This window comes from Globicephala melas, chromosome 2, assembly GCF_963455315.2.
Source record: "Globicephala melas chromosome 2, mGloMel1.2, whole genome shotgun sequence".
Taxonomy (NCBI): Eukaryota; Metazoa; Chordata; class Mammalia; order Artiodactyla; family Delphinidae; genus Globicephala; species Globicephala melas.
The window spans coordinates 155,898,508-155,911,688 of NC_083315.2; the positions used below are offsets into that span (position 1 = coordinate 155,898,508).

The 13,181-nt window shown below is 40.1% G+C and overlaps 1 protein-coding gene across 1 annotated transcript in view; it reads right to left on the bottom strand.

The window, feature by feature from the left end:
* The window catches only part of STON2 (stonin 2), a 151,269-nt gene that overhangs the window by 88,750 nt on the left and 49,338 nt on the right, over positions 1 to 13,181 (bottom strand). Inside the window, exon 4 of the mRNA XM_030848686.2 lies at positions 358 to 552. Coding sequence (XP_030704546.1) covers positions 358 to 552 — 195 coding nt within the window. The remainder of the gene's footprint in view (positions 1 to 357; positions 553 to 13,181) is intronic.

Consider the following 13,181-nt stretch of genomic DNA (forward strand, 5'->3'; position numbering starts at 1 on the left):
AGGTGCGTGGGTGGTAGGATGAAAGATTCAGCCTTGTTCATATTACACATAGTTTGGTTAACCAAGGAGAAAATAAATTGACAGGGAACCGTACTTGTACAGAACAGTCAGAAAACAGCCCCTTAAGATACACTGACAAATGGTTTCTCAGTATTGATAACCTTGCCAACCAACCAGCCAATCTGTGTGCATGTTTTTTCCCAGTGCAATTTTGAACCACTCAGGATTCTAGCTTTTTGACTGGATGACTATGCCTGAACTCATTCTGCAAACAAAGCTGGCTGCAGAGATTTGATGAGTGGCAACAGGTCACCAAAAGTGATTTGCAGAGCCCTCTGGCTTGGGGCTCCATCTTACCAGTCGAGTCGGCCCTGGAAGCCAGGCCACTCTGCTCCTCAGCACTGATGAGCTGCAGGCCTGTGTACGAAGGGCCAAAACTAGGACTACTGGTGTCTTCAGAATGTGTGGTCCAGCTGCTCTCGGAGGGCAGAGGGCATCTCCTCAGGGAGCTGAAGGAAGGGCACGTCCAGCAGGGCATGGTCAATGATATGGCTGGGGACAGACGGAAAACCAAAAACATACAGTATAAATAGTTGTACTTTGTTTATCTTTAGTGCTTGTCTGACTTTGATGTTATGAAAGTCAGGCAAGCACTAAAACAACACAAGCACTATGAAATCTCAACAGCCGTACAAGGCAAGGAAGTGTCACTCATGATATAGACAGGGAAAACTAATTGACTGAGACCCCACAGTGAGTCAGTATCAAAACCGGTACTACAATTAAGGTCTAATGACCCTCAAATCAAAGGTAAGCTCACCAAAGAATATGAGTGATTTTAGGCTCTACTTTTTTTTTTCTTTTTTGGCTGCATTGGGTCTTTGTTGCTGCCCATGGGCTTTCTCTAGTTGTGGCGAACGGGGGCTACTCTTTGTTGCGGTGCGTGGGCTTCTCATTGCAGTGGCTTCTCTTCTTGCGGAGCACGGACTATAGGCGCGCAGGCTCAGTAGTTGTGGCACACAGGCTTAGTTGCTCCGCAGCATGTGGGATCTCCCCAGACCAGGGCTCAAACCTGTGTCCCCTGCATTGGCAGGAGGATTCTTAACCACTGTGCCACCTGCGAAGTCCCTAGGCTCTACTTTTATTTCTAAACCTAGGTTTCGGTTTCATTCAGACCTAAACTACATGCAGTTTTACCCTTACCCTTACATTTCCTCCATTTTTAGTGGCACACCAACACTCTCAAGAAAACTTACCGATTTGCACTGCAAAATTAGAGCTAAATTGGATTACGGGATAAGAATGTGAATATAGATGTATTTGCATATGAATGTGATATGTCTCCGCTTGCCTTGAGTTTGACTGTAACTGGAGACTCTGTAGACTTTTACATATACAAATTCAGATCTACTAGGACTGCTGACCTGGCATACAATGAAAAATATCTTTAAGGGGGAAGTGCACAGGGCTTGGCTTTATCTCTGTAACCTTGAGCACCAAAGTTGGCAAAAAACACTTCGGAAAGTTTCTTTTTTTAAAATCAAGTTTCCTAATGTTCCTAATTTGTCTTTGGTTAATTGCCTATCACATGGTTTCTCCACCGTGTTGCATAAGAATCTGATCGCAAATTTACTGACAAGTACTGAAAACAAGTGCTGAAAAGAGTGTAGACAGGGAAGGAAGAATTAAAAAAAAAGAAAGAAACTAGCAATTATTGAGTACCCATGAAATGTCAGACACTCGTACAAATGTTATCTCATCTTGCCCATGGGTCCTGAGAGTTAGACAGTGGTCTTCCTTTACACAGGGGGTAACAGACTCAAAGAGGTTAAGTAGCTTGTCCAAAAACATAGAGTCAGTCAGGCCTCCTGGCTGGAGAATCCAAATTATGGTGTTGGGCTCAGAAACAGGAAGAGATACTGAGATTTAAGAGGAAAATGAATAAATAAATAGCAATATCTGTGACATGGTGTAAATATGAAACTACAGAGAATTTTCATTTTATTTTCTTAGGCATTTATAAAACATAGAGATCTTTTCTCTATCTGGAATGCTTATGGCTCACACCCCATTTTCCGTAAAAATGTGACCTTCTCCTAGCTATTCTCTCCAAAGATGCAAGTCCCCTTCTCTGCTTTATTTCTCCTTAACGTTATCTCTAACAGCCTATATGTCCCATGTCTTCCTCGCTAGAATTCAAGCTCCTTGGGGGCAAGGATTTTGGTTCATTATTGTTCACTCTTCTGCCCTGAAGGCCAGAAGGATTTGCTACCCCAAAATATGCCTTTTTGGCATAAGGATTATTTTAGGTTTATTATATTTTAGAAACAGCTGATGAGGGAGAAGCTCTGAAAAGTCAGTGAAAGTTACCCTATTGTAAGGGACATTTACATTTATAAGGGAAATCTCCATTTGTAAAGCTGTCTCTCTGTACCAGGAATAGGAGGAGGTCCAAATCTCTAGAGACCCTTTTCCAGCAGAGAAGGCCTGGACTTAAATCTGCAAAACAACCTTACCCTTGTTTACCAGGGTAACCTGGTAACTTACCCAAACTGGCCTATTCCCTCCCCCAACATCCTCTTTTGTCTTTAGCTGGTATTTAAGGTGGTGGTTTGGGCCATTTCAGGGAGCTATTCATTTTTTTTCTGGGTACCTCCTATGTATATAGGAGTATACATGTTTATTAAACTTCTGGGGAGCTGCTCAGAGCTACGTCCCAGGGACTTGGGACTGCAGGCAGCAGTGTGGCAGACAGGGTCTTGGTGCTCCAGCTGGGTGTCAGGCCTGTGCCGCTGAAGTGGGACAGCCGAGTTCAGGACAGTAGTCCACCAGAGACCTCCTGGCTTCACATAATATCAAACAGGGAAAGCTCTCCCAGAGATCTCCATCTCAACGCTAAGACCCAACTTCACTCAATGACCAGCAAGCTACAGTGCTGGACACCCTATGCCAACCAACTAGCAAGACAGGAACACAACCACACCCATTAGCAGAGAGGCTGCCTAAAATCATAAGGTCACAGACACCCCAAAACACACCAATGGATGCGGTCCTGCCCACCAGAAAGACGAGATCCAGCCTCATCCACCAGAACACAGGCACGAGTCCCCTCCACCAGGAATCCTACACAACCCACTGAACCAACCTCACCCACTGGGGGCAGACACCAAAAACAATGGGAACTACAAACCTGCAGCCTGCGAAAAGGAGACCCCAAACACAGTAAGTTAAGCAAAATGAGAAGACAGAGAAACACACAGCAGAGGAAGGAGTAAGGTAAAAACCCACCAGGGGCTTCCCTGGTGGCACAGTGGTCGAGAGTCCACCTGCCGATGCAGGAGACACGGGTTCGTGCCCTGGTCCGGGAAGATCTCACGTGCCGCGGAGCGGCTGGCCCCGTGAGCCACGGCCACTGAGCCTGCGCGTCCGGAGCCTGTGCTCTGCAACGGAAGAGGCCACAACAGTGAAAGGCCCGCGTACCACAAAAAAAAAAAAAAAAACCAGACCTAACAAATGAAGAGGAAATAGGCAGTCTAACTGAAAAAGAATTCAGAGTAATGATAGTAAAGATGATCCAAAATCTTGGATATAAAATGGAAAAAATACAAGAAATGTTTAACAAGGACCTAGAAGAACTAACGAGGAAACAAACAACGATGAACAACACAATAAATGAAATTAAAAATTCTCTAGAAGGAATCAATAGGGGAATAACGGATAAATGACCTAGAAGATATAATAGTGGAAATAACTATCACAGAGCAGAATAAACAATGAAAAGAATTGAGGACAGTCTCAGAGACCTCTGGGACAACATTAAATGCACCAACATTTGAATTATAGCAGTCCCAGAAGAAGAAGAGAAAAAGAAAGGAACTGAGAAAATATTTGAAGAGATTATAGTTGAAAACTTCCCTAATACAGTAAAATAAATAGTCAATCAAGTCCAGGAAGCACAGAGAGTCCCATACAGGATAAATCCAAGGAGAAACAGGCCAACACACATATTAATCAAACTATCAAAAATTAAAATACAAAGAAAAAATATTAAAAGCAGCAAAGGAAAAACAACAAACAACATACAAGGGAATCACCATAAGGTTAGCAGCTGATCTTCCAGCAGAAACTGTGCAAGCCAGAAGGGAGTGGCAGGACATATTTAAAGTGATAAAAGGGGAAAACTTACAACCAAAATTACTCTACCCAGCAAGGATCTCATTCAGATTCAACAGAGAAATTAAAACCTTTACAGACAAGCAAAAGCGAAGAGAATTCAGCACCACCAAGCCAGCTTTACAGCAAATGCTAAAGGAACTTCTCTAGGTAGGAAACACAAGAGAAGGAAAAGACCTACAATAACAAACCCAAAACAATTAAGAAAATGGTAATAGGAACATGCATATCAAAAGCTACCTTAAATGTAGCTATTTACTTACAATGGCTTAAATGCTCCAACCAAAAGACATAAACTGGCTGAATGGATATAAAAACAAGACCCATACATATGCTGTCTACAAGAGACTCACTTCAGACCTAGGGACACACACAGACTGAAAGTGAGGGGATGGAAAAAGTTATTGCATGCAAACGGAAATCAAAAGAAAGCTGGAGTAGCAATTCTCATATCAGACAAAATAGACTTTATTTTTGTTTTTGTTTTTGCGGTACGCGGGCCTCTCACTGTTGTGGCCTCTCCCGTTGCGGAGCACAGGCTCCAGATGCGCAGACCCAGCCACTGCGCGGCATGAGGGATCTTCCCAGACCAGGGCACGAACCCGTGTCCCCTGCATCGGCAGGCGGACACTCAACCACTGCACCACCAGGGAAGCCCCAAAATAGACTTTAAAATAAAGACTACTACAAGAGACAAAGAAGGACACTACATAATGATCAAGGGATCAACCCAAGAAGAACATAGAACAATTATAAATATTTACGCACCCAACATAGGAGCACCTCAATACATAAGGCAAATGCTAACAGCCATAAAAGGGGAAATCAACAGTAACACAATCATACTAGGGGACTTTAACACCCCACTTTCACCAATGGACAGATCATCCAAAATGAAAATAAATAAGGAAACACAAGCTTTAAATAATACATTAAACAAGATGGACTTAATGGATATTAACAGGACATTCCATCCAAAATCAACAGAATACACTTTCTTCTCAAGTGCTCATGGAACATTCTCCAGGATAGATCATATCTTGGGTCACAAATCAAGCCTTGGTAAACTTAAGAAAACTGAAATCATATCAAGTATCTTTTCCAACCACAACGCTAAGAGACTAGATATCATTTACTGGAAAAAAATCTGTAAAAAATACAAACACATGGAGGCTAAACAATACACTACTAAATAACCAAGAGATCACTGAAGAATTCAAAGAGGAAATCAAAAAATACCTAGAAACAAATGACAATGAAAATATGATGACCCAAAACCTATGGGATGCAGCAAAAGCAGTTCTAAGAGGGAAGTTTATAGCAATATAATCCTACCTCAAGAAACAAGAAACATCTCAAATAAACAACCTAACCTTACACCTAAAGCAATTAGAGAAAGAAGAACAAAAAACCCCAAAGTTAGAAGAAGGAAAGAAATCATAAAGATCAGATCAGAAAGAAATGAAGGGAACAGTAGCAAATGTCAATAAAATTAAAAGCTGGTTCTTTGAGAAGGTAAACAAAATTGATAAACCATTAGCCAGACTCATCAAGAAAAAAAGAGAGACTATTCAAATCAGTAGAATTAGAAATGAAAAAGGAGAAGTAACAACTGACACTGCAGAAATACAAACGATCACGAGAGATTACTACAAGCAACTATATGCCAATAAAATGGACAACCTGGAAGAAATGGACAAATTCTTAGAAAAGCACAACCTTCCAAGACTGAAACAGGAAGAAATAGAAAATATAAACAGACCAATCACAAGCACTAAAATTGAGACTGTGATTAAAAATCTTCCAACAAACAAAAGCCCAGGACCAGATGACGTCAACGACAAATTCTATCAAACATTTAGAGAAGAGCTAACACCTATTCTTCTCAAACTCTTCCAAAATATAACAGAGGGAGGAACACTCCCAAACTCATTCTACAAGGCCACCATCACGCTGATACCAAAACCAGACAAAGATGCCACAAAGAAAACTACTGGCCGATAGCACTGATGAACATAGATGCAAAAATCCTCAACAAAATACTAGCAAACAGAATCCAACAGCACATTAAAAGGATCATACACCATGATCAAGTGGGGTTTATCCCAGGAATGCAAGGATTCTTCAACATATGCAAACCAATCAATGTGATACACCATATTAACAAATCAAAGGAGAAAAACCGTATGATCATCTCAATAGATGCAGAAAAAGCTTTTGACAAAATTCAACATCCATTTATGATAAAAACCCTCCAGAAAGTAGGCATAGAGGGAACTTACCTCAACATAATAAAAGCATATATGACAAACCCACAGCCACCATCATTCTCAATGGTGAAAAACTGAAACCATTTCCTCTAAGATCATGAACAAGACAAGGCTGTCCACTCTCACCACTATTATTCAACATAACTTGGAAGTTTTAGCCAGAGCAATCAGAGAAGAAATACAAATAAAAGTAATCCAAATCGGAAAACAAGAGGTGTCACTGTTTTGCAGATGATATGATACTATACATAGAGAACCCTAAAGATGCTACCAGATAATTACTAGAGCTAATCAATGAATTTGGTAAAGTAGCAGGATACAAAATTAATGCACAGAAATCTCTTGCATTCCTATAAACTAATGATGAAAAATCTGAAAGAGAAATTAAGGAAACACTCCCACTTATCACTGCAACAAAAAGAATATAATACCTAGGAATAAACCTACCTAGGGAGACAAAAGACCTGTATACAGAAAACTATAACACACTGATGAAAGAAATTAAAGATGATACAAACAGATGGAGACATATACCATGTTCTTGGATTGGAAGAATCAACACTGTGAAAATGACTCTTCTACACAAAGCAATCTACAGATTCAACACAATCCCTATCAAACTACCAATGGCACTTTTCACAGAACTAGAACAAAAAAATTTCACAATTTGTATGGAAACACAAAAGACCCCAAATAGCCAAAGCTATCTTGGGAAAGAAAAATGGAGCTGGAGGAACCAGGCTCCCAGACTTCAGACTATACTACAAAGCTACAGTAATCAAGATAGTATGGTACTGGCCCCAAAACAGAAATATAGATCAATGGAACAGGACAGAAAGCCCAGAGATAAACCCACACACATATGGTCACTTTATTTTTGATAAAGGAGGCAAGAATATACAATGGAGAAAAGACAGTCTCTTCAATAAGTGGTGTTGGGAAAAACTGGACAGCTACATGTAAAAGAATGAAATTAGAACACTCCCTAACACCACACACAAAAATAAACTCAAAATGGATTAAAGACCTAAATTTAAGGCCAAACACTATAAAACTCTTAGAGGAAAACAGAGGCAGAACACTCTATGACATAAATCACAGCAAGATCCTTTTTGACCCACCTTGTAGAGAAATGGAAATAAAAAGAAAAATAAACAAATGGGACCTATGAAACTTAAAGTTTTTGCACAGCAAAGGAAAACATAAAGAAGACGAAAAGACAACCCTCAGAATGGGAGAAAATATTTGCAACTGAAGCAACTGACAAAGGATTACTCTCCAAAATTTACAAGCAGCTCATGCAGCTCAATATCAAAGAAACAAACAACCCAATCGAAAAGTGGGCAGAAGAGCTAAATAGACATTTCTCCAAAGAAGATGTACACATTGCCAACAAACACGTGAAAGGATGCTCAACTCCACTCATCATTAGAGAAATGCAAATCAAAACTACAGTGAGGTATCACCTCATACCAGTCAAAATGGCCATCGTCAAAAAATCTACAAATAAATGCTGGTGAGGGTGTGGAGAAAAGGGAACCCTCTTGCACTGTTGATGGGAATGTAAATTGACACAGACACTATGGAGGACAGTATGGAGGTTCCTTAAAAAACTAAAAATAGAACTACCACATGACCCAGCAATCACACTACTGAGCATATACCCTTAGAAGACCATAATTCAAAAAAAGTCATATACCACAATGTTCACTGCAGCACTATTTACAAAGCCAGGACATGGAAGCAACCTAAGTGTCCATCGACAGATGAATGGATAAAGATGTGGCACATATATACAATGGAATATTACTCAGCCATAAAAAGAAACAAAATTGAGTTATTTGTAGTGAGGTAGATGGACCTAGAGTCTGTCATACAGAGTGAAGTAAGTCAGACAGAGAGAAACAAATACTGTACGCTAACACATACATATGGAATCTAAAAAAAAAAAAGGTTCTGAAGAACATAGGGGCAGGACAGGAATAAAGATGCAGACGTAGAGAATGGACTTGAGGCCACAGGGAGTGGGAAAGGTAAGCTGGGAGAAAGTGAGAGAGTGGCATGGACATATATACACTCCCAAATGTAAAACAGATAGCTAGTGGGAAGCAGCCACATAGCACAGGGAGATCAGCTCGGTGCTTTGTGACCATCTAGAGGGGTGGGATAGGAAGGATGGGAGGGAGATGCAAGACGGAGGAGATGTGGGGATATATGTATATGTATAGCTGATTCACTTTGTTATGCAGCAGAAACTAACACACCATGGAAAAGCAATTATATTCCAATAAAGACGTTAAAAAAAAAAACTTGTTTTTCTCTTGTTAATTTTTTATCACAGGGGCTTCTCAGCTAAGAACCTAGAAGGGTAGAGGAAAAATTATTGTTCCTTCCCTTCAAATCCCCATTTCTAGACTAGTGCCTGGTGTAAAGTAGGCGCTCAGTAAGGATTTGTTGGTTATGTCCATAACAGTCTATACACAGATATTCTATATTAAATACAGACTGTTAAAATAAAATTCCCACACAAACATAGGGGAAAAAATCAAAACACTGAAAATAAAAAGAAGAAACAACCAAGAAAAAAAACAAAAGCAAAGGGAATTCCCTGGGAGTCCAGTGGTTAGGACTCAGTGCTTTCACTACTGGGTCCTGGCTTTGATCCCTAGTCGGGGAACTAAGATTGTGCAAGCTGCATAGCACAGCCAATAATAATAATAATAAACAATTTTTTAAAAAACCAAAGCTGAACTTGTAAAAGCTTATCACAGGATTGCCATTTCCTACAGTATCATGGATTAGACACTTAACTATTATGGAAATAAAAGTAAAATATTAGGTAAAATGTTAACAACAATATTTACAATACATTACAGGGTACGCAAGAAAGTAAAGAGTTATCAGAGGCCGAGTGAAAGCTGGAACCCAGAAATGGTAAGCAGAGCACACAGCCTGATTTTTATACCCTGAGGATTTTGTACAAACCAGGGAGACTCCTAAATTTGAATTTTTTCAATCTCTTGTGAAGAAGGTGTAGGGGAACAGAATTTGCCACCCTAAAATATGTCTCTGTGGCATATTAATTGTCTTAAACTGATCATTGTCTAAGAAACAGCAGACATGAGAAGTACTCTGAAAACCAAGTTAGAGTTACCCTTTTGTAAAAAAAATTTCCATTTGTAAGGGAAATCTTATTTGTAAGGGTTTGTCCCTCATGCTGTACCTCATACCAAGAGGAGGATGACCAAATCTCCAGAAACTCTTATCAGTGGAGAAGGTTTGGACTTAAATCTGCATCATAATCAGCCTTGTTTACTCTGCTTTTCCTGGTCATCTCCCACCAAAGACTCTCACCACCCTCAACATCCTCTTTCGTCTTTAGCTAAGGATGGTATATAAGATGAGGGCTTCAGCCATTAAGACGAGTTACTCAGTTTTTCTGGGTCTCTCCCATGTATACGTGTCATTAATCAAAATCGTTTGATTTTCTCCCGTTAATCTGTCTCATGTTAATTTAATTCTTAGACCAGTCTGAAGAACCTAGAAGGGTAGAGGAAAATTTCTTCCTCCCTGACAAGGCAAAGGGAAAAAAACCTAGGACTTACCCAAGATGGAAAATCTAACAGAAGATCTGGCGCCTAAAGCTAGAATTCTCAAAGGGCTCAGTTAAAGGGTAAATTAGGAATAACCCCCACTAGTAACCCCACGCTAAGGGTGCAAGATAGAGGGGGGAAAAAAAATCTGAGATTTTATAACCACAAGCTGTCCCATATAGGGGTTTGCAGCTAAAACTACTTGTGTGGCCAGAAAAACTTCCAGTCTGAGAACCTGGTCGAAGTATTTCCACTTTGATAGTGGAAAGAGGGTAGAGTGAGAAGGTCCCACAGACATCTAATCTGAGTTCCTAAAGAGAAGAGAGAGAGAATGAAGGCAATATCTGAAAAAATGCTGGCTGAGAATTTCCCAGAATTTATGAAAGATTTTATTTGTCAGATTAAAAAATCACAAAGTATCTCAAGGAGGGTAACCAAAAATAACTCCATAAGTAGATATCAAAACTATATAAGACTGGGGCTTCCCTGGTGGCGCAGTGGTTGAGAGTCCGCCTGCCGATGCAGGGGACACGGGTTTGTGCCCCGGTCCGGGAAGATCCCACATGCCGCGGAGCCATGGCCGCTGAGCCTGCGCATCCGGAGCCTGCGCTTCTGGAGCCTGTGCTCCGCAATGGGAGAGGCCACAACAGTGAGAGGCCCGCGAACCGCAAAAACAAAAAAAACAAAAAAATAACTATATAAGACTGAAACCAAGCAGGACCCTATGGGGCTCCTGGGCACAGAAGCCTTTCAGTGTCCCCCATTTCCTGTTTGTAGGGAATAGATTCCAGCCTCCATGACCTTCCCTGAGTTCCACAGGGCAGATTCGAATGGTTGCTAATCAGGGAAGGGAGGGGTTGCAGAGACAAGGGAGGAACAGTCCAGAAACAGTAGTGCAGCCTTGGGGCAGGGATACACATAAACATATCTTTGAGCTCTTTACAGAACTAAACCCCCCAACAAATGGAAGACTTAGCATTCTTCATTTCCAATTAAAGGAACCAGAGAAACTCTTCAAGAGACCACCTGAGACCAGATTAAAGGGGTGCAGGCCCTGCGCACACCCTGATCCTTATCAGCAGCCCTGCCCTTGAATCATTGCTGTAAGTCGTCACCAAATCCCCCCAGGTTGGGACACACAGTTTTTGAGGGGCACAAGCCCACTGTGTCCCCCTTTGCCTGGAAAAGCAATAAAGCTATTCTTTTCTACTTCACCCCAAACTCTGTTTCTGAAATTCGATTTGGCACTGGTGCACAGAGGCTGAGTTTTCGACAGCAAGACCAAAGACATACAGAAGATCTTAAGAGCTAGCAAAGAGAAAATAAGATTACCAGTCTTATTCCTATTCCCCAGTTTTACACATGGTACGTGTCTGTGTTGTATTTATTTCTATGTAATGTTATCAACGTGTAGGTTTATGTATCCACACTACAGTCAAGATACACAACAGCTCCACCACCACAAGGATCCTGCCTGTTGCCCTTTTATATTCAATCCCACCTCTTCCCCTCATGCCCTGTTCCTAAACCCCTGGCAACCACTAATTTGTTTTTCATTTCTATAATTTTGTCATTTCGAGAATGCTTTATAAATGGAATCATGCAGTACGTAACCTGTTACAATTGGCTTTTATCACGCAGCATAACGCCTTTGACATTCACTGACGTTGCTGAACATATCAATACTTCATTCCTTTTAACTGCTGAGCAGTATTCCATAGTATGGATGTACTACAGTTAGTTTCACCATTCACCTGCTAAAGGACATCTGGGCTGTTTCCAGTTCTTGGCTATTATAAATAAAGGTCTATGAACATTCATGTACAGGTTTTTGTATGAACATAAGTTTCCATTTCACTGGGATAAATGCCCAAGAGTACAACTGCTGAGTTACATGGTAATTGCATGTTTAGTTTTATAAGAACCTACCAAACTGTTTTCCAAAGTTGTACCATTTTACATTCCCACCAGCACCATTTTACATTCCCACCAGCATACATGAGTGCCTCCTTATTTTCTTAACAGGGTCTTTTGCAAAGCAAAAGTATTAAAAGTTTTAAAAGTCTTTAACCAGCAAGAAAACAAGAGAGCATCTATAACAACAACAAAAAATATGAAGCATATATAGTAATAAATTTAACAGAAGATAGGCAAGGCCCCAGAGGAGATATTTGTAAAGTGTATTAACAGACCATAGGGAAGACCTTATTAGATGGAGAGATATACTATATTTAGGGACTGAAAGAATTAATGAGGTAAAGATGTTAATTCTCCCTAAATTGGATTATAGAGTTTTGCCTCTCAATCACAATCCTAGCATGGTTTTTTCCTCATATTAAGCAGAATACACTATTTAGATATGAATGAAATCAAATGTTTAATAATATAAATATATTTGTAAATATATATTAAAATAAATAAAACAACAGAAATAATATTGGGAAAATACTACTATATGGAAAAAAATGAAATTAGACTCCTACTTCACACCATACAGAAAAATCAGTTCTAAGTGGACTGACTGTCAAAGTGTGAAAGGCTACATAAGATGCATTTTAGAAGGCATATAGCTTAATATGGTCATGACTCTGGGGTAGGGGAAGATTTCCTTTACCAAGACAAAGAAAGTACCAAGCATACAAGAAAAATAAACAAATTTCATATAATTAAAATTAAGAACTTTTCACTAAAAGGCACCACAAAGAGTCAAAAGACCACCCACACGGTAGGAGATAATATCTGCCACACATCATATCCACAAGGAACTCCTAGAAATCAGCAAGAAAAAGGAAAATACCCTCAACAAAAAAATATGCCACTAGGCATTTTATGAAAGAAAAAATCTAAATGAAAAAAAAAGTAAAGAAAAGGAAAAAAAAAGAAACTCAACCTCATTAGTAATCTAGGAAATGCAGATTAAAACCACATGAGATACCATTACTCTTCCCCCTTCCCTCTCTCCCTGCCTCCCTGTGACAAAAATAGTGCAACGTGACTATCCCAGTGCAGGCGGGGAAGTGGAGCCGCAGCATTTTTCATATGTGGCTGATAGAAGAGTAAACTGGAACCACTGTAGTAAAAGAGTTGATGTTAAAGTTATCTGAGAAAGTGGAAAATAAACACACTCTGCAGCATAGCAATTCCC